Genomic DNA, 23,036 nt, shown 5'->3' with positions numbered 1-23,036 from the left:
GTGGGGAAAAGGGCAATTTGCAAACAACTGAAGTTCCTTAAGATAACATTTGCAAGGATGAGTAGGAAAGAATAAGGAGGACGTTACAATCACCTGTGAATTCTGTCCCTTCATTTCATGCTCCTTGAACAGAAAGTTGACCTGGGGAATTACCAGCTCTTTTTACTGTGATTCTGAGTAGGAAGAGACCATCAAAGAAAGCTTCTTTCAGTTCCAATGTGGCATCACCTGAAAAAACTGGTTTGTCACACTTTTAGATAAATCTCAATGTAGTTTAGTGATGGCACCTTAAAAGCCACACTTGTTCAGGGAAAGCAGGTTAATATTCAGACCCATGACAAGTAGAGGTGTTAGGAGTCAGAGCATGTGTCAATGACAGACTAAAAGACTCTTAAAGAGTACCTCCTTCAGTGATAAGTACGATACCACAAGATTACATAGGAAAAGTTTCCTTTGTTCTAGAAATACATTTACCACTTTACATAAACTTACTAGAGGCAGTTCTAAATTTAATAAATGGGTGATTTCTGAGCTTTGCTCAGAGGGGGGGATGCTGGGAAAAGCCATGCCTGGCTCTGCTATGCAAGCACAAATTCATCTCCTACATGGATGTCCTGGCTTTCCTAGCCTGCCCTTCTCTGTAACTCCTTGCCCATGTGCCAAGTGGCCATCAGAGCACACTTTTCCAGAACTGAATGAGTGCTTTCTTGTGTTGTCTAGCACTGTGACTGGGGCTTGTGATTGCCCTGTCTATAGAACTATTCCAACCCCAGGAACAGGCCAAGGGATGAGTTTAGGGCCACAAATCCTTCTATACCTCCAGTTTCCATTTTTGTTAGGGGCAGAAAACAAGTATTAGGACAGGTTTGGTTTTTAAATTCTCTTAAGTGGAAAGGCAAAAAGGTCTTTCAGAAAGTACTATTTTAGTTTTAGCTATGTGATTTTTTTTTTTTGAGTAAACAACACAGTATCTGTTTCCTTAGCTACAAAACGAAGATACTAGACTGTCAAAGCTTGCTATAAGATTTGGGGTGCATGAAGGATAATCTTTGCTTCCATCACTACCTTTTCTAGCTCATCACTGTGCCTTCTTTCTTTCCTAAGAAAGACATCACACCCCTCTCTTCGTCTGTTTTTGTCTCTCCCTTTGCTTATCCAGGCAGAGCTGAAGATGAGGCTGAGGTCTAGAGTTTTCTAGAGAGCAACTGAGAATGGTTTGGAAAGGCTAATTCCGGCCCTTTGGTCCATGGTGACAGAGGGGACTTGGTTAGGAAGGGTAACATCTGTCTTGCTGGGAACATATTTAGCCAGTTTTCACAATGCCTAGAATATGGATGTCTATTTGCACAAGATTGTCTTTTTTCCTATTTTAGAGTGGTCAGACATTTTTGTTCAAAATTATCTGGAGTTTTAGACAAACTTGCAAAAACTGTGCTTTTATTAAGTGACTTTTTGAATAAACTTTTTGGTATTCTGAAGTAAATGTATTTATTTATTGGTATGTGCAATGAAAAACTTGGTATTTTCCCATATGACATTATTATGTATGTTGTAGAATTTAGTGTTTGTCTAAGTACAGACATAACCAACAAATTAAATTTTAACCATTTCAATGTTACTGTGTCTTTTTTTTATTCACACCAAAAGAGAAGCATCACTAAAATTTGTCTCATCTTCCCAAATCTAGGATTACAGGCATGGGCTACCAAACCCTTGCAACACCACTCTTAGCAGCTTCAAGTGGTTATGTAGCTTGTTTAAAACTAGTGGCATATAACATTTCAGTCCATTATCTGTGCTGGTCAAGTTTATGGATCATGAGAGATAGGGAAGTTAGGAGATAATAAGTAGTCCTCATCTAAGTCACCTGAAGGAATTGTTTGGTGGTTGCCAAGTATGCCTCATGGGCCTGATCCTCAGCAACAGCACAGTGCCATAAGGCTCAAAGGTCCAACTGGGAAATGATACAGGAAAACCCAGCCATTTGAATCCTGGCCATGATCAGTCTGTTTATGTTTTTCCCCACCCTGTGGCAGATCTGAAGACAGGAAGCTATAGTGTAACTAGAAATACACATGACCAAATGACTCTGGGCCTTTTCTGATCACAAGGATAGAGTTGTCAGATATGACCAGTGCAGAAACACAGGACTGGAAAACAGTGATGATTCTGTTGCTAAAGCGTCATAACATACTTGAGGCACTTCAAAAACAGTATCTCAATCCTAATAGCCTGAGAGATAAATACTAATCTCAAGTAACATGCAAGGAAACTGATTTTCTAAGAAGTTGTCTAAGTACAAAGTATATAATATATACTTTGTACAATTTTTGTATAAAGAAAACAGGCCAGTATATTTTACAAAGGTTAAAAATTACCAAGGCAGTCATAGATTTGTTCATGTTTTTTTCCCAACATTACTGAATAGTTGGTTCACTAATTTTTCCCTCCTTTGGACCACAAGTACATCTAGATCAAAGGTAGATTTAGGAGTATAATAATAAATGTCGTTTATCCTCCCCCACCCCCAGATTGAGACTTATTGTGACCAAGGGCATTTCCTACCTGAGCCATGGCCTATCTCCTGTGGCCTCTGTGGAAAAGATCATATGCAGGATATTCTAAAAAGAAAAGAGGTTTTTCTTGGTTTAGTCATTGTCCAGGATAGTTCTGGTGTAAACCTATTATCTTGGTAGATAAGGCTTCCTTTTTCCACAATGTTCTAGTTTGAGCCTTTAGTTACTTTATAACTTGAACCATAGAAGGTCCAAAGATCCTGTGATTGTTACAGGCTATTATTTCTAGGTGGTTAATATACCACTCCTGAGGCAAACAAAGTGCTTTTCTTGGGATGGGATCATGTGAAGGGATCTCTTGGCTGGATCACTCACCCAATTTACCAACCACTGTCCCAGGTGATGTAGCTGGCTTTTCTTAAGCCAACTTTCTTTCCTAAGCAAACTATCTTTCCAGAGGTGTGACTGTGTACTCCATCATTCTGACGTAATTTCAGACCTAGCGTCAAGTAATTTATCATCAAGTTCTCTGCCCTTGGTACTAGGAAATGAAGACAACAAAAACCAGTTCCATGATTTAGGTCATCTTGGAGACATGCATCCCCAAAAGATATAACAATTCTGAACAATTCAAAAAGACTGCATAAACTCTGAATTAAAGTACAATAAAACTTCTGATATAACTCTGTAGTTATATAATATAGTTATATAACCTAATACCTACAAACCAAGATAGAGGATAGGCAAGAGCCAACATGAGGGCTTAGTGCTTCTGACCAGAATTGTTTTCATAAGCCAGTTTTCCTCAACCACTCGAAGAGTTATTTATGCAGCATTTTACATACCAACCCCATCAACATGTCTGAATATCCATATACTCTCACAACCCACTGCTTTTGCCAACACTATTCTTTCTGCCAAAAAGATCCTTTTTGTTCCTTGCCCACTTGGAATTGGCATCCCACAAGATCTAATTCCTCTGGAAGTTTGTTGGAATTACTTTGCAAAAATTGTTTTCTTAGTGGTCCTGTACTTTTGGATCCACATCTCAAAGAATATATAGTTTAAAAAGACAACTACCGCTAGGGTGGTAACTATACATAATCTAAAAATTATGCCACTTCATATTTACTGATAACTTCATTTCATGCTTACAACCCTGGTATTTTACCACCCTTACCACACAGATAAAGAAAATAAGATTAATATGTCCTAAGAGCTGACCCAAAATTTTACAGCTAGAGTTTATAGGGGAAGATAACACTCAGTTTTGCCCATCTATAGAATTCACAATATTGAGCCTGTCAAGGTTTCCACGTTAAATGATGGTTTTTAAAGACAGGAATTGGGCCTTCTGTTCATAGTATCACTGAACAGGTATCTACTAAATGAATTAATGAATAAGCAAGAAGAAAACCAAAGCATTTATCTGTAATACAAGAATTACATTCTGGGGCAAAAAAAGAAATTTGAACTAATGATCCAGGATAAAATCATCTTTCCTCAAATGAACCTCTATGATGAATAAAAGGAAATCACAAAGAAAACAACTTACTGAAATACTAAAGAATGCTTTTTTTAACCCATAGTATTGTATATTATATCTAGGTTGACTTTAGTACATTTTAAACTGTATTCTTTACAATGTACATCAGATGCTTTATACAAAAATACACGACACAATATGTTTTCTATAGATTCTATTCTCAATGTTTTTTTCTCTACAGTTCAATTACTAACAAATAATGCCCACTGTAGCTAACAGATTACTTTCTGATGGTTTGTACGCCAATATGAGTGGCATTAACTATGTTCATGGCATCATATTCATGCCAGGTACAATGAACTATAAAAGGCTGTATCTACCTTTATATAATTTCCTAATTTTTGTGTCTATCCCATTTCATGACTGGGAATGTCCTGGGGAACATGCCATGTTTAAACTCACAAGTCTTACAGGTAATAGTATAAATTCACTCACCCTTGATGTTAAACAAAACCCACAGGTGCTGCCTTGTCTCATGAAAACACATATCAATAGCTTTTAGTTTGGTCAAAATCCTAGTTTACTTCCTACTTGTTCTAACTCTCTCCAAAGCTTCAAATATTCAAAGTCCCTTCTAGACATTTCTATAATTGGTTCTTCACACAATGTACTTTCCGTATAGAAGCTCACTCCTTGTTTATCTTTCAATTCACATGGTTATGCTTTTCAAAGGATACAACTTTCAGAAATTGTTTCTAGGCAAGGACTTCGAAGCTACTCATAGCCTTAGTTTCAAATCTTGTCTACTCAAGTCCAGAAGTACTCTGAGCATGGAAGTCCTAGAAATCCTGGCAATACTAAGAACACAACAGTCCCCAAATAGGCTTGTGGGATCACACCTAAGTCAGTGAGAGTATTCTACTGTGAAGGAAGAGAAAGGGATCTGAGATAGCATCAATGTTCCTGAAGAGATCTTCTCTGAAAGAGGCTTTAGCTTGGGAGCAGTCTTGTCCGGCCCTAGGCCCACCATCCCCCAATACAAAAACGTTCTCATCTTCCCAGAGGACCACTAACCTGCTCATGGCCTAAATAATAAGGCATTGTAGAGCCTGAAATCTTCACTCTTGCAAACATAAATCGTCATCATCTGTTAACTGATGTGCATTCACAGGCAAACGCTTAGCAGGAAGACTCAGACCTTTGCCCAAGTGGTGCCATCTGTAAGTATGATATCAAATGTAATTACTCAATGGATACAAATCTGTTATGGGGGAAGTCAGAAAAAGGAAGAATGATGCCTTATGTACACACTAATGCCTATGATTTACAAGGTGACAGGTGTGTGAGTAGCAGGAAAGATACCATGGTAGTGGCTTGACAGTGATAACATTCAAACTCAGAGAAGGATGTAGAGGGCACAGGGCCAAGAACAAAATCAGACAGGAAGATCACCTTGAGTCTACAGTAATGGATATTTCACCCAACTGGCTGTTTTCACTCTAAACCCTGTGGGTTACGCTTCCTCAACAAGCCACCTGTGTGTGCTTGTGCACTGATGCCCAGCCCTTGCCCTTCATCTCTAAAGTCTCGAGGCCAGTCTTTGGTAATTTCCTCTTTCTCACGGTAGCTATCTGTACTGAATCCAGCATTTTCTGCCAAGACAGCAGGATCTTCCTCTTCCTGAAAACAGCAGGAACATGTTTCTGGCTCTAGGTCATGGAAGGCAACAGAATTATCTTCCTGGACTCTGGAGTCAGTGGGCAGATGTTCCCAGCTCAAATGGTCTGATTCCTCCTCTTCCATCGCTCCCATTCTTTCAGCTATTTCTTCAGCAGTAGGCTCTTTTGGATCAGGGTAATCCACTAGGATTGTTTCTTGCCTATGCTTGATGCAGTCTGAAAGGTCATAAATTGGATAAGTCTCTTCAGGGTAACCTAGAAAGAAAAGTAGCACAGAGTCTTATGAAGAATGTCTCTTCAGAAGAAAAGCATTAGGCTCAAAGAGAATTTTCGGGCAACAGCCATCCCATACTAATAAATCCATTCAAGAAATCTTTAAGGCAATTCTAATAGTTTTAAAGTTTCACTTGAAAAAATTCCTAGCAATCTAGCTGACTGTCTCAGTGCTCTTTGAAATACAAACCAATGCAGAAGAAAATCCCTTCTTAAGAGCAGGGTGCTCGGGGCAGAGTTAAGTCTCACCTCATATGCTTCTGCAGTGCTGATGAAGATTAAACAAATAACATGAGCCTTCAGCTTTAAAAATGCACCAAAAACCAGATGGATAGAGCTTAGCTTAAGGCGAATGTTTATGATTTCTAATTGGAACCATTTCCAAATCTTCTGTGGAAGGCTGAGGGAAGAAGGAATGCTAAGCCTTTTGAAAAATATACTACGAAGCTTTCTATTCCTCAAAACAATTGAAATAGATTGAATATGTCAGAAAAAGAGGCATTTTAGTAAGACATGTCCAAGATCCCAAAGGACAAGCACTGCATTTTGACAAGACAGAATCCCATAGTTGGCTTCTTCATCTTCACAAAATGGAACAAAAGAAAACAACGAAGTGGTAAACAAAATGAGTAACACTGGTACTGAATCCTAGCTATGATAATGAGCAAAGGAGAAATGCTGCCAAATGAAGGAAGAGAATGAAATAAATCTGTGTCAGCCAAGCTGGGCTTGAGCAGCAGATGGGTTGTGTGGAACTCACTGCTGGCAGCAGTGGCCATGCTCACCACACAATGTGGAAAGCTTGGAAATTCAAAAGCCATGTGCACATTATGATAATCAGAAAATTCAACACTTTAACATACTGCACTCTGTCTATCAATGGTGAAAAATAACGACTTGTTTTTAAGGTACAGTGTAAAATATATAGAAACATTTTTATAACATTTACCATTTTTTCTGATTATAAAAGTCATATACACTACAGAAGCTTCAAAAAATACAGACTTAAAAAAAGAAAACAGAAATCATACAAAAATCTCACCACTGATACAAATGTGATATATTTACCTGTGGGGTTTTTTTTTCCAGCCATATATAAATGTATTTCCTTTTTCTTTTTTATTTTTCCTGTCCTGGGGCTTGAATTCAGGGCCTGGGCACTGGTCCTTGGCTTTCTCATGGCTAGAGCCCTACCACTTGAGCCACAGCACCACTTTTGGCTTTTTCTGTGTATATGGTACCAAGGAATTAAACTCAGGGCTTCATGCATGCTAGGCAAGCACTTTACCATAAGGCCATGCTCCTGGCCCATATATAAACATTTTTCTTTTTCCAAATTTTTAAGGAAATTCATATTGCATATGAAATTTTACCTTTTTTACCACCTAGCATCATACCATGAGCTCTAAGTCTTTAAGGCATTGGAGACTAGCTCATTATACAGCTATATACTGACATGATTCACCATCCTGTAAGACATTCAGGCAGATTCTTTCCAACTTTTCCCTACTGTAAGTATCAAAGAGCTCCAAATATAAACCCAGATTTACTTCTCTAATTCTTTAAGACAGACTTTAATAAATATGAAAACTATTCTAAAGAGAATAGACATTTTAAAAGCCTATTTAGTATCTATCAAATTACTTTCCAGAAGAGTGGTATAAAATTTCAACCCTACTAGTTATTTAAGAATTGTCCATCTTATCACACTCTTGCCAACAATGACAGTACTAAAAAAAAAAACCTTGCTAGTGTACTTTTTGTTCCCAAGATTGATGTAACTTAACCACTACTATGGCTGGGGTGTTTTTCTCTTCCACAACTCACACTGAAACTCAATTCCTAAAGTCATATGTTGATGGTATTTGGAGGTAAAAGTATGAGAATAGGTCGCCCCCACACACAATACATTAGTGGTTTTATAAAAGGAAGAGAGATTCAAGTCAGCAAGCTTGCTCTGCCTTGCCAATGTGATATCCTCCATTATGTCATGACCATAAGAGGCTGGCCAGATGCCAAGCAGATACTAACATCATGTTCTTGGACTTCCAGAATCATGAGCTAAATAAACCTCTATCAGCTACCCAGCCTGTGATATTTGTAATAACCTGTCAAGCTTAGCTACCAAATTCTGTTTTAGTTTTTGTGAAAATGCTTACCCTGCTCAACCACCTGCATGTGGCTTTGTCCTTGTGGTGATTAATTTATGCCATTATATGGTGACATCATGCAGTGATGACCACCTGCCTGTAGTGTTTGCCTGTAAAAACTCAGCCCCACTAAAGCTTGGAGCTATTCTCTACCAGAGTGAAGGTAGAGAGCAGTCTCTGCACAGCTATTAAAATGACTGAATACTGGTGACTTTAATGCTGTACGTTCTAGTCCCACCTAACTGTCTGGGATAGTACAGTATTCAGTTATATATAGAAAGAGAATGAAAAAATGACTGAAGGCAGCTACCTAAGGCCTTAACAATCTCGTTGGTCAAAAGCAGAAGCTGGGGAAGCTGGCTTGCTAGTTAGGTCTCAGTCACTAAATGCTTAAGGCAAATTCATTTGCTGGCATGTTCTTGCCATCACCCTATACTGAGAATTAAGATCACTTTGGAATTCCTTAACTATCTGTTTTAACTTAAGAGGGAAAGCAAATGGATTTGGGCTCCAGATCTAGCTTGACAGCCCCAGGATTCAGTCCCTCCTGAACATCAGGATGGCTTCTATAGCCCTAAGTTTTAGGCTCACTCCAGCACTGGCCATAGGACAGACCTGTGGACCTCAACCTAGCCACAAGCTTCAGGTCTTCTCCAGAACCAATACAGTACCTCTGGAATCAGGCACTAAATTGACACCTCTTGACAGGTTCCAAGCCAGACTAGTCCTTATAACTTCACTCACCCTCCAATCTTGGCTGGGTTTTCTGCCTCTCCAGTTCAACACAACTATGGTATAGGCCTAGCTTAGTTAGCCTAGGGCTGGGTTGTCCACTACAGCATCAGACTCTAGGATAAACTTTATGGACCTAGCTTTTTGGCCTACTACTACAGACCTCAGGACTGCCCTTGTGCCAAACTATAGGCTTCAGGCCTATCCCAGTGGGACTAGATATCAGACCCATTCTAATACCTGGCTAGTCTCTGCAGACTTATTCATGAAGCTGATTTTAGTCTGAGGTCAGCCAGTGTGGCTCTAAGCTTCAGGCTAGCCTCACAGATACAGGCTCCAAATCTACTGAGGACTCAATCAACAGGTCCACCCGAGTGGAATCTAGTTACAGGTCCAGCTCCAGCACCAGGACAGCCTGAGAACCTGATTCAAAAATTCAAAGTTAGGGCCAGGAGCATGGCCTAGTTGATAATGTGCTCGCCTAGCATGCACAAAGCCCTGGGTTCAACCCCCCAGAACCACATACACAGAAAAAGCTGGAAATGGTGCTGTGACTCAAGTGTCAGAGTGCTAGCCTTGGGCAAAAAGTGTCCAAAGACGGTGCTCAGGCCCTGAGTTCAAGCCTGAGGACTGGGGAAAAAAATTCAAAGTTAGAAACAACCTAAGTGTAGGGTACTATGTTATCTCTCATCTCTTTTGCTGTCCCTTGGTTATCTCATATTGTTACAGTATCTCACTTTGTTACCTGATATATTGGATGTATTTGTATTTGGTTATTTGAAATTGGATAGGGAACGGGGGAAAACAAGAGGGGTGGGGGTGGGAGGAGGGAAATGGGGACCAAGACATGTTGAAAGGGTATCAATGTATGGGAATTAATGCACCATCTATCTGGCAAATATTATGTAACCCTTCTATTAATCACAATAAAAATATATGGAAAAAAAAGAAACAACCTAAGTGTTCCTCACTAATGAATAGATAAGCAAACAACAGTATATCCGTATACCACTACTCAGCAGTCAAAAGAGAACTATGAAACCTCAACAATGTGAGTCTCAAAATCATTATGCTAAGTCCAAGAAGTCAGAAACCAAAGAACAAATGCAATATGATCCATTCCTACACAGAAAAAAATTATAGAGACAAAGCAGTTTAGCAGCTGTCAGGGAAGGAAAAGATTTTACAAGGTAATACAAAATTTTTATACCAAGACTATGATGTGATTACACAACTGTATACATTTGTCAAAATCATTGAACTATACCCTTAAAATTCATAAAAAATTACAATACACCTAATGTGTATATGTGTATGCATATATATATATGTATATATATATATAAAATACTTCACCATAAAACTGACTTCAAGCTCTCTTTTAGGGGCTGACAGGTAATGGAGAAATGAGAAGACATTGTTTACTGTTTACCTTCCCAGTCCTCCATGTATGGGGCTTCCTCTGCTTCCCTCTCTGGAGTAGATTTGTCAATGAACTTTCCTTCTTTCATGACCCTAGTAATTTCACGGAGCTGATGCAGCAACTGTTTCTCTTGGTCAGAAGTCACAGTCTGTGTTCTGCTTAGAAATACAAGACAACAGAGTGGGAAATACTCCTAGGCAATGGACAGAAACATCACTATGATCTGTTGGGATCCTAGAGCAGCAAGTCTAAACACAACAGATAATTATACTAGGAATTGACCCTGGACCAGCATAGCTGGAGACTGGAGAGGTTAGTTTAGTATTTTGATTTTGTAAGTGGGAAAACAATGACCAGAACAGGTAAGTGATTGTCAAGGTCCCACAATAAGTTGCTATCAACACTGGGACAAAACCCCTTATGCATCAGCTTTTGAGGTCAGTGTTCTTTCATGATACTTTAGCAACCCAATTTTTTAATTTGGCAATCTCACTGTTAATTTCACCATTATTCCTTTCAGTACCATTATTCCTTTTATTTCTTTTTCTCTGAAATAAGGTCATTGAAGAAAATATTCTAGACTATTAGCAACAAGGGGAAAATATACTACTGGAATCACCAGACTTTATTTTTGGTACAGAGATATATCCTAGAATTCTAGATCTTGATGAATCTGAAAATTCAATCATCCTAACCAGAGAGAAACTGGTATAGGGCTAGCTAATGATTGGCATTATAACTCAAACTTCTAAAAGCAGTGTGTGTGTGTTAGGGGAACCTAGAACATGTTAGTCCAGCACTCTACAAATGAATCATATCCTAGCCCAGTAATCTACTTCTAATTAAGAAGACCTGGTTTGAATCTTAGCTCTGTAGTTCTGGAAAAATAACAAGGAGTTCAAGGATAATAGCATAACTAGTTTCTTTGGGAGGAAAGAATTCAATCATTTGGAAAAAGCTGGCTTTGCCTAGCAAATGAAGTACCTGAGCTAGACACTGGTGGCTCAGGCTCATGCTTGTAATGCTAGTTACTCAGAAGGCTAAGATCTGAGGTTCTTGGTTTGAAGCCAGCCCAGGCAGACAGATCTACGAGACTCTTGTCACCAATTAACCAGCAAGATAGCTGGAAGTAAAAGTGTAGCTCAAGTGATAGAGTGCTAACACTGAATAAAAATCCCAAGGGACAGTGTTAGTCTTTGAGTTCAAGCCCTGTTATAGGCACACATACACACACCCTTATCTGATTTGACAGCAGTTTTTAATCTAATGGTAGGATGTAACAGAGGCTGAGTCTCTTTAAAACCGAAATCATTCCAAATTAACAACATTCATGGGGGGAAGTGATGCAATCTGTACTAGCCTTGTGAAGATGCCCTCTTATGGAGAGGAATAGATACCCCTCTCTGGCCAGCCCTGGGTTTTTCATGGCCAGACTAACCAATTTTAGCCAAACTGACTTGTAGAGTGGAATAAAAATGTTTTCCCTCTCAACATTAAGATGGTAACTGAGGAAAGTCAGGTCTTAAGTTTTCACTGATCTCAGTGGGAGGAAAAAAACACCATGAACTCCACTTGCTCCCCGCTAAATGGTTTTGAAGCTAAGTTCATTCATTTCATCTGCAGCTAGCATTTGAGACTTACAGGGCCTCTTACAGCTTTACCCTTCCCATCATACACAATTCATTACTCACAACTGTGCCTGTGATCCATATAACTCTTTAACTATTAAACCAACCCAAGCCAGGAGCTGTGGCCCAAGCCTAGAATCCTAGCTACCTGGAAGAGAGAGATCAAGGAATTGCCTTTTTTTCTTTTTTTTACTATATTTTTATTGTATTAATAGAAGGGTTATATTTGCCAGATAGAAGAAGGTGCATTACTTCACAAACATCGCTACCTTTTCTCATGTTTTGTCCCCATTTCCCTCCCCCACCCCCTTTCCTCATCTTATTTCCCCCCTTTCCCTATCTTATTTAAAACATAAATACAATATACCAGATAACAAGGTAAGATAATGTAACAATGAGATAACCAAGGGACAACAAAAGAAATGAGAGATAACATAGTACATTAAGGACAACAATCACTCATTTTATGGCTTTTGTTTCTATATCCTGGAGGTCCTTTCATTTAGTGTCATACTATATGGCCTTATGTATCTAGGTTTTGCCCTATTGTAAACCTCTGCTAGGAAAGCCCAAGGTTTCTACTGATTATGACGAATGAGGGAAACCATTGAGCCTATGTTCCTTTGAGTCTGGCTTACTTCACTTAATATGATTTTTCTAAGTCTTTCCATTTCTTTACAAATGGAGCGATGCCGTTCTAACAGCAGCATAGAATTCCATTGTGTACAAATACCACATCTTGTTGATCCACTCATCAACTGAGGGACATCTGGGCTGCTTCCATATCTTTGCTATGGTAAATAGTGCTGCAATGAACATCGTTGTGCTAGTGGATTTAGTATGAAGGAACTGTCATTTGAGGCCAGTCATGGCACAGAAAGTTCATAGCATGCTATTATTCTATGAGGGCTGAGCATGGAGATGCACACTTGTTATTCTCAACTAAAAGCGAAGCACAATGGCTGGGTGCAGGGGCAAGGCTCATCCTGAGTGACACAGAGAAGCACAAGCAGGAGGATCATGGCCCAGTGAAACCCTACCTTGATAACTAAGGTAAAAATGGGCCTGGGGGTGATCAAATGTTTTCTTGCAAACATGAGGCTCTGAGTATCAAAAAGCCACAAACTACTCACTTTATGAGAGAAATCTGTGGCACACTAGAAGGGCCTGCCAGCTCACCACAAACTTCTGGCACACAGGCTTCCCTGGCTATTTCTCTGGACTGTACAGATCATTTAGAATGAAAACTGAGCCTTGATTCTGCTTCCTAAAACTCATGGAAAACCAGACCCCTTAACTAGAAAAAGATGGCTAGGCTTTGAGAAGTAGGAACAGAAAAAAATTTCAAGAATCCTTTGAACCCTGAAAACATATACTCAATGTTTTCTATTAGATATATCAGGCAATTAACCATGGACCACTTTATGACAGCTTCTAAATTTGCTGCAATGAATGTTTTTGTGGATTCCTTATTGTTTTAGAATTCTTGGAGAGTAGTAACGATACATTCACAACTGTATGAGCACTGTGCTCATACTGCAATTATGTATTAGTCTCACTGGTTCCCATGTTCTTACCATCTGTTTTCTTTTACTTCCTTGAAATCAGGTTTACCAAAACTTACATAAATTGTCATCCCTAAATCCAATGGTCTTTTTCTCCCAGTTCCTAATTTATCTATACTGTGGATCACCCTTCACGCTGAGACTTCTTTCACTCTGAGCCATGAAGATATTCTTACTTAAAACTAGGGCTGGGAGTTTGGCCTAGTGGTAGAGTGCTTGCCTAGCATGCACAAAGACCCAGGTTCAATTCCTTGGTACCACATACATACAAAAAAGCCAGAAGTGGTGCTGAGGCTCAAGTGGTAGAGCTCTAGCCTTGAGAAAGTCCAAGGACGGTGCTCAGGCCCTGAGCTCAAGCCCAGTACTGGCAAAAAAAAAAAAAAAAAAAAAAGTGAACTTGGGCTGGGAGTTTGGCCTAGTGGTTAAAGTGCTTGCCTAGCATGCATGAAGACCCGGGTTCGATTCCTTGGTACCACATACATAGAAAAAAAGCCGGAAGTGGTGCTGAGGCTCAAGTGGTAGAGCTCTAGCCTTGAGAAAGTCCAAGGAATAGTGCTCAGGCCCTGAGCTCAAGCCCAGGACTGGCAAAAAAAAAAAAAAAAAAAAAAAAACTAAAGTGCATCAACTTACAGATTTATTGAAATAAATTATTTAGTCTCACAATAATTCATACCATGCTGAAGTTTGTATGATTACCACAGGGCCATACTATGTAGGTCAGGCTGGCTTTGAACTCACAATCTTCCTGCCTCTGCTTCCCACATGCTAGGATACAATCATGTACCACTACTGGTAGCCACACCAAACTCTTGAAAATGGATTTCTTGATAGTATGATAAGGGAAATATTAAGAAAGAATATATAATAGGTTGAAAATTACATAAAATCAAAGTATTCTACTAATGTTAAGTTTTTTGTTTTTTGGGGTTTTTTTTGGTCACTTGTGCAGCTTCAAGTCAGGGCCTAGGCACAGTCCCTGAGCTCTTTTAAAACTATTGCACTAAAACTTTGAGCCTCAGCTCCACCTTCAGTTTTTTGGTGGTTCACTGGAAATAAGAGTTTTCACAGACTTTGCTGCCCAGGCTGGCCCTGAACCACAAACCTCAGATCACAGACTCCTGAGTAGCTGGGATTATAGGTATGCACTGGCGCCCAACTACTCTACCTCTAGAGCCACATTCCCAGCCCTATTTTGAGAAAGCTAAAAATTTTAATTGATTCTCTAGATAGGAATCATCTGAGTTCTGTTGGAGAAACCTACCTCTCACCATTAGGTCCCACTCTGTTGATTAATTTTTCCATGGCTTCCTCTGTTTCCTTCAGTTTTTCTTGTAGTTGGACAAGCTCAAAATTGGCTGAAAAGTAAGTATCAATCTTATTTAGCACCATCATATACAACTCTCTAATCCCTTCCATGAAACATGATTGACTATGATAACACAGGCTAGTTCTGAGGCTAAAAGGGAAAGACTGAGAGTTTCTCTAGGTGATTCAATCATGGGGGGAAAAATACAGAGATCTAGGTACCATTATTAACAGGACACATGTTTAGTAAGTGATGAATAGGTCACTTGCTCTTATACATAGAAATACAATGTTAAAAAAAAAACAAACAAACCCTCAGGCTGGGAGTTTGGGCTAGTGGGAGAGTGCTTGCCTAGCATGCACAAAGACCTAGGTTTGATTCCTCAGTACCACATATATAGAAAAAGCTGGAAATAGTGCTGTGGCTCAACTAGTAGAGCTCGAGTCTTGAGAAAGCCCAAGGACAGTGCTCAGGCCCTGAGTTCAAGCCCCAGAACTGGCCAAAAAAAAAAAAAAGCTGTAGAAAATACCCAAGAATGAAACACATTCCTCTGTACTGTCACTCCAAAGAAAAGATAAACCACACTGTTTCTGATCCCATCAGGCTTGAGGGTTTAGTATCAAACCTAAAAGGCACTTCAGAAAGGTCCTTGAAGCCCTGAAATTAGCACTATTTTACTTGCATCTAAGGTCTGAAGACATCTGGAAGTTAATACTTTAAACATTACACTTCTTCTACAGAGGAAGTCTTGAGTTAGTGCTAAGATCTCTATGACCAAAGTTTTCTACCCTAGTTATTTAGAATAAAGAACAAGTCATAGTAGGGTATAATCCTGTCTCCAGATGCAGTTTTTTCAACTAGGATCAATAAAAATTAGACATATCTACTCACACTAACATTATGCTTACCAGTATAAGTAGAAAAACAGTTTATTCAATTTAAACAAAATGAACTTTAATAGGAAAATAAAATGCTACCCACTATGTAAGTGATCCAGATTTTTATTTCATATCTGAGTGTGCATTTATCCAAATATACTGAGAAGGTCATTATTATATATAGTATTTCAACCACCTTTTAATGCTTCTATAATGAACTCTCTTGTGTGCAGTTAATATCTGTAAAATGTCTTGAGGACTATGCTACATGATGCTTAGGCTATTTTTATTTTCTGAATGCTTTATAATAAAGGGGAACAAACCCAATTATCACTGTTAGTAATTCATTTGATTTACTTCTGCTTTAAATATATTATGGATCAAGTATATGGATGTGGACATTCTTTAAAAATACTTTTTTTTGCCAGTACCAGTATCTGAATTCAGAGCCCCACGATGACTCTGTCACTTGAGTCATGCTTCTGTCTAACAAGAGACTGCTTTTGTTTTCCTTTTATATTTTTTTAAAAATGACTTTACCAAAGCACTTACCATAACTCATTTAAGAATACCATAGTTTTTCTTCAGAAATTTCTTGACTATTTAAGATTTCCAAAAAAGATATACTATGTGACTGATTCCACAGAAAACATAGAAGTAAATCTATAAAGCTGTTTAGCTCAGTCTCACTTCACTTTGTTGCTGTCTTTTAAAAAAAGGGGGGGGGGGTCACAGTGGCTCATCCCTGTTATCCTAGCTACTCAGGAGGCTGAGATCTAAGGATCCAGGTTCAAAGCCAGCCCAGGCACTAAAGTCTGAGAGACTCTTATCTCCAATTACCACCAGAAAACCAAAAGTGGCACTGTGGTTCAAGGGGTAGGGTGGTAGTCTTAAGCTGAAGAGCTCAGGAACAACGCCCAGGTCCAGAGTTCAAGTCCCACAACTGACAAAAAACAAAACCACCAAAAAAACCTTTGATAAGCTTAATTTTCCATAGGATAAAGAAGTAATCTCCCCTTTACCTACTCATTAAGACTTCTTTTCTATAACTGCTATGTATGAATGTTCTCTCAAGCTTAAGTGATCATGTTTATCTATGTCTTACTCAAGCAATTTGACAGGCCCTCCTTTCCATAATGCTTTTGATAATTCTTTTCTAGGTAGAAACATTTCACAGATTATTTTTCCTATCATGCTTTCTATCAATTCTTAGAAAGGCTATGCTATATACATTTTATTTTCTCAGAGCACAGAAAATTGTGTATATGTTTTTTTTCTATAAATATTACAAAGAAAGCTACTCTTAGAATTCATTTGATTTACTTCTGCCTCAAATATATTTTAAGTAGAACAAGGATATGGATATTCTTTTAAAAATACACACACATATACATGCATACATAGAAACTTTATCATATTTCAAGAATCCAAAGTGTTGGCCATGTCTTGGTACATGCACTGATCGTTCTCAGGAGAGAACATTGTATGGGAGGTGGTAACCAAGACCTTCCTGGCAGGACCACCAGACAAGAGAGGCCTACTACATCCTAGTGAGATGTCTACAACTTAAACATTATTTTCCACTGGCACATGACCTTGAACTCAGTTTAAAGGGAAAATTGTGTTTTCCAACAAAACAAAGAATTAAGAGTAGTACAGGCACACTGGGGCAAGCTAACTGCAGCATATAGGCCTGCAACAGTTCTATACTGCTGGTAACCAGAGCTAGAGACTGAAGCAGTGAACAGGACAGAATGGAGAGCAGGGGTGAGATGCTGTCCTGTAAGTGAAAGCTCAGAGTTCCTTATCTGGTCAGGAGCGAAGCTGACAGTTACTATAGAAGGCAGAGCTAATGAGGAAGGCACAGTGGTAGACTTCAAAGCATCAAAAGAGAAGCTGTGGCTTTCTCTGTGACTGTGGAACTAACGCAATACAAGAGGAGAGAAAGCAAGAGCTGAGTAAGATTGCTTTCTGTTTTCCATGTGTAACTAGGATGGAGGTCACAGTATTTATGGAATTTCTGGTCAATCTGGATATTAGACACTGGAGTTATGCAATCTATGAGGGCCATAGCTAGATAGAATGGCAGTGGTGGGAAGTCCAGGTCTGCAATTTATATAAAGCATAGGGTAATACTTGAAACCCCACCAGTCTGGGAAAAGAAAAAACAAAAAGGAAACAAAAGGAAAAGCAGGAACTCTTCGTTAAATCTACAGTCAACGGGACCAGGCCTGCCCCTTCCCAGACTGAACATGAGGAAGGGGAAAAGGTATTTTATGTCCAAGCACAGACAGCCCTTCATACCTGCAGGTTCTACGTTAGTGGACTAAACCAATCATGGATAGAAAATACTTGAGAAAAAAAAAATTCCCAAAAGTTTTTCGCATCATTATTCCCTAGACAATACACTACACAACAACACTTATGTTGCATTAGGCATTATAAGTAAGAGATTAGTTTATAGGTAGACGTGCATAGGTTATATGCTAGTAGCACACAAGAAGTTTGAAACCAATCCTCCATGAATACTGAAGGATGAGTCTGTAAATGTTATGACTGAATCTGCTATACCCCCATGTGTCAACCTTATAAGACAGAGATGGGGAAACTGAGGCCTGCCTAAAAAAGACAAAGAAGGCCTACTTAGGGTTCTATATGAAAAGACAGTAAGAGTCAGAACCATGAAAGCAGGCTGTACAGTAAGTATTCACAGACTCTGCTCTTTAGTATCTCCAAGCAAAGAAGAACAAGGTCAAAGGGCAGAGATGGGCAGAGGCAGTGAGAGAGTTCCCAAAGGTAGCCAGGAGCAGTAAGACAGTATCACAAAGTCTTGGGCAGACTTCTTGGGTATGGTGTGGTGTGATGTGTGTGTGTTTGAGTACATTCAAAACGGAAGGTACTGATTGTGTAAGGAATGTGACTTAACCCTGAAAAGAGCCATTTGAGTAAGGATAGGATATGAGGTTAAACAAGGATATAAAATTTGTCTTGATCAGAAGGAAGACTTTTCATCTTTGAAGCTACAGTGAAATACTGGGATTGGTATAGATTTGGAGGAGTTTGTGTACCAGGAAGTTGGAGGAGTCTTGGAAAATTTTTGGAGTGAATTAAGAATGATATGCCATGGTTTATGCCTAAAATCCTACTTACCTGAGAGGATGAAAATGAGAGGACTGAGATTCAAGGCCAGCCCAGGCAGAATAGATCCTGTGACCATCTCAACTCATAGCTGGCAAAGTTATATGTACCTGTCATGCTAAGCTACATGGGAAGCTGAGATTGGGAGGATCACAGTTCTAGGCAGAGAAGTCTATGAGACTCCATCTCAAAATAGGATATGGTTGGGGTTGGGAGTGTGACCTAGTGATAGAGTGCTTGCCTAGCATGCATGAAGTCCTCAGTACCATATTCACAGAAAAAAAAAAAAAAAACAAAACAACCAGAAGTGGTGCTGTGGCTCAAATGGCAGAGCATAGCCTTGAGCAAAAGTGGTCAAGGACAGTACCCAGGCAGAGCTCAAGCCCTAGAACTGGCAAAAAATTCAAAATAAAAAATAGGATATGGTGGTGCAAGTCTGTCATCCCAACAACAATGGGAAGGCTAAAATTGCCACCAATTAAACTATAATCCACTCATAATTTAAGTGTGTTCCAGGCAGGAAGAAGAAACCCTGTCTCAAAAATAACCAGTAAAGCTGGGTGCAGTGGCTCACACCTGTAATCCTAGCTACTCAGGAGGCTGAGATCTGGGGATCGAGGTTTAAAGCCAGCCTGGGCACAAAAGGACCTAAGACTCTTATCTCCAACCACCTCTAGAAAATGGGAAGTGGCGGTAGCCCTACCCTTGAGCTGAAGAGCTCAGGGACAGTGCCCAGGCTGAGTTCAAAACCCATGACCACAAAAAAAATAAATAAAATAAAAATTTAAAAAAAAAAAACAGTAAAAATGAGAGCTAGTGACATCTCACTGGTAGAACACCTGCCTACTACCAAGGGATGACACCCTAAACGCAAACTGTATTATCACACATAAAAAGAACAAATGAAACAAATATACATTTGTAAAATTATGCAAAATCAATATGCAAAGAGGACTGTTACCTATTGTTTTTAATACTCCTAAAACAGGAGAAACAGACACCCATAAAAAGTTATAGAATGCTGGGCACTGGTAGTTCCCACTTGTAATCCCAGACTACTCAGGAAGCTAAGATCTGAAGACTGTAATTCAAAGCCAGCCCAGGCAAGAAAACCTGTAAGATTCCTATTTCCAATTAGCCAACAAAAAAGCCAGAAGTAGAACTGTGGTTCAAGTGGTAAAGCACTAGCCTTGAGCACTAAAGCTTAGAGACAGTGTCCTAGATTCAAGCCCTGGACAAGCACAGTTAAAAAAAAAAATTATAGTACATGTCGGGAATGGATTACCAGATAGCCACAGGAAAGAACACAGCCAGTGTATATGTATGATGAAAGAGTCTAGGAAAGCTAAGTGAAAGAATTATCACATAGATGTGTGGTTGGTTGATCATACTTGTTTGTTTGCATGTATAAAGATGAAGCACAGCCAGGTGTTAGTGGCTCACATCTGTAATCCTAGCTACCCAGGAAGTTAAGATCTAAGGATTACAGTTCAGAGACAGCCCAGGCAGGGGGGAAAAGAAATAAATCAATAAAACTCTTATCTCCAATATAACTAGCAAAAAAAAAAAAAGGCCAGAAGCAGAGGTATGGCTTAAGTAGTACAATGCCAGCTTTGAGCAGAAAATGGCAGGCAAGTAAGAGCATGAGACCCAAGATCAAGTACCAGTATTGGCACAAAAAAAAAAAAAAGAAAGAAAAGCACGTATTTTATAAAATATGAAATATATCACATGCTTTCAGATACAAGTAACATTTCTATTTCTAGAAATAACTGCATAAAGCCAGAAAAAATATTCTGCCTTTTTATGTTGCACCTTTGTTTTTCCAGGTGTACATGTTAAATAAATAGTTGTAATCAAGTTTGATAAAGAATTAAAACTTTTAAAAACTTAAAAAAAGGAGAGATTGATCAGAATATATTATAAGCAGGGAATATATTACAAATATGTATGGAAATGTAACAATGAAATTCTCCCCTGTATAACTAATGTAAAATAATAACAGTAATAATAATACAGAGTCCAAAGTGTTAAATTCTTCCTCGAGGTACTGATTTTGGCAATATGTGACATCTCTAACTCAGTTGTCCTCTCTGAAATAAAGATACTTGCTACCAACATTTTTAAGTCTACAAATGAGAAGTAATTCATTCTAAATATGACACATTCACTTACCAGTATAAGACAAGTTAACTAGTGATTTTGTACTTTTGGAAGCACAGTATCAATCTGGAAATTTCTGAGAATTCTCAGAGTTAAGGTAAAAATGCCATGACTAATTTAGAGTAGCTTTTGAGACATACCAGATTGTCTGCCCAGCTGTATTCACTTGTAAATACACTTACTAATTTTCCTGTGTGTGTTTCCAGGTGTGGTAGTGGAGCATTTCCGATCTTCTGCAGTTTTCCCCTTTGAGAGCTGAGAAGTGAAGGAGGTATAGCACATCAACAGCAGCTCAGAACCTCAAAGTCATGGAACCCCTCATATTAAATGAAAAAAAAAAAAAAAGGTTGGGAGACAAAATTAAGTCAGAAATCAAATAACATTTGAGACATCTCAAATAAAAGCCACTGAAAAATTGAAAAGATAAAAATGGTTAAGGCATAATCAGGAAAAAAAAATTTCCCTAGAGGTCATCCTCTAAAAGATAATGTGCAATACCTATAAACATTCTGGAAGACAGCTCAAGTTTCCTGCATAATTCTAAGAAAGAACTCAAAACCTTATTCTAATGAGTGCAAAAGGAAGCTTTTTCCTCTATTTCACAGTACAGAAGGCTGTGGCCTACACTTGCCTGCAGGCGAAACTTAAGGGAGAGCCTGTTTTAAAAGACCCAAACTATGACTCCCCAGAACTAGGAACTCTCAGGCTTAGTTTCAGGATGTGACACAGCACCTCATAATCTCACAGGGGAAAGGAGAATAAACTGGCACTGGTATAATCAATCATCCTATACGTGGCCTCACAGAGGCTACTAGGAAATCACTATGCCATTCCTAAAATCAAAACCTCTTTTTAAAACAATGCTATGCCTTTTCAGCTTGTGAAAATAGTGTCTTACCTAATTAAATGGTGAGGGAGAGGGACTTTGAGTTAAATTGCTCATTAAATTAGGAACTATGAACTAGAAGGTCCAGGTTCAAGTCTTCATTCTACCTTTTTAGTTGTAAATTCTGGGATGACTCAAACCAAGATGTCCCATCTGTAAAATTGAGATTAATAACTATGCCTACATAATTCATAAAAAGAAGGCCAGGAGGTCTAAGAGATGAAAGATCTTATAAACTCTCTAGGGGGCTGGGAGTTTGGCCTAGTGGTAGAGTGCTTGCCTAGCATGCACGAAGACCTGGGTTCGATTCCTCAGTACTACATACATAGAAAAAAGCCAGAAGAGGTGCTGAGTGGTAGAGCTCTAGCCTTGAGAAAACCCAAGGACAGTGCTCAGGCCCTGAGCTCAAGCCCAGGACTGGCAAAAATAAATAATCTCTCTAGGCTTTCAATGTAAAACAACCATGATGGCTATGACTGGACTTTCACTGATGTAATTAAGATGATTCCACTTACCTTAAAGAGAATGTATAGTATATATAAAAATATTCCAAAGCCATAGATTGGAATAATCTGCCCCATCAGGCCTCTTCCACCACCTCCTCCTCCATTGCCTCCACCTGATCCTTTGGCCTTGGTAAAGGCCTCTGCGAGGTGAGACCTCTGGAAATGAGCCCCTGGGGTGTGGCCATCTGTAGGTGCTGAGTGATGAGGCATTATAGGTGGAAAGCGACCCAATTTTCCTGAAAAAAAAATCAACTGGTTCTTATCTCTCCTAGATTGTAAATATTGTTTTTATTAAACATCTCATGCATCGAAGTTCAAATAAAGAAAGCCAGTTTATGATGTGGTACCAGTGGCTCATGCCTATAATCCTCAGGAGGCTGAGATCTGAAGATCGCAGTTCAAAGCTGAGAAGGAAAATTCATATCAATCATATCTCCAATTAACCACCAGAAAACTGAAGTGGTGCTGTGGCTCAAAGTGGTAGAGCACTAGCCTTGAACAAAAAAGCTCAGAGACAGTGCTCAGGCCCTGAGGCCAAACCCCAGAACAGACAGAAAAAAGAAGAAAGACAAGAGAAAGCCAACTTAAACTAGTTTAAGTAAAAACAAACTGATGAGAATATACAGGTATCACACTGATACTAAGTATGATGCATGTTCTCTTCCTTCTGGGGACACAGCTAGATCACATTCTTCATCTTCCCATAG

The 23,036-nt window shown here is 39.0% G+C and overlaps 1 protein-coding gene across 4 annotated transcripts in view; it reads right to left on the bottom strand.

Moving 5' to 3' along the window:
• Ric3 (RIC3 acetylcholine receptor chaperone) overlaps positions 1-23,036 on the bottom strand; it is a 41,455-nt gene that overhangs the window by 4,212 nt on the left and 14,207 nt on the right. Inside the window, exons 2-8 of one of the 4 annotated variants that reach the window (XR_016538082.1) lie at positions 22,339-22,565; positions 21,120-21,192; positions 14,714-14,807; positions 10,269-10,417; positions 5,077-5,936; positions 2,566-2,621; positions 94-228 (exon numbers count right to left, since the gene is read on the bottom strand). Coding sequence is in view for 3 of the 4 variants with exons in the window: in XM_090348238.1 (XP_090204364.1) it covers positions 5,497-5,936; positions 10,269-10,417; positions 14,714-14,807; positions 21,120-21,192; positions 22,339-22,565 (983 nt within the window). In the remaining variant the exon portion in view is untranslated. Of the gene's footprint in view, positions 1-93; positions 229-2,565; positions 2,622-3,922; positions 5,937-10,268; positions 10,418-14,713; positions 14,808-21,119; positions 21,193-22,338; positions 22,566-23,036 lie in introns of those variants that run through there. The other 3 variants (XM_090348238.1, XM_090348237.1, XM_090348239.1) reach the window with 3 other exon arrangements.

The sequence above is a fragment of the Megascapheus bottae genome, chromosome 16 (assembly GCF_031878675.1).
Source record: "Megascapheus bottae isolate mThoBot1 chromosome 16, mThoBot2.hap1, whole genome shotgun sequence".
NCBI classification, from domain to species: Eukaryota; Metazoa; Chordata; class Mammalia; order Rodentia; family Geomyidae; genus Megascapheus; species Megascapheus bottae.
This window is presented reverse-complemented; position numbering and strand designations above follow the sequence as displayed.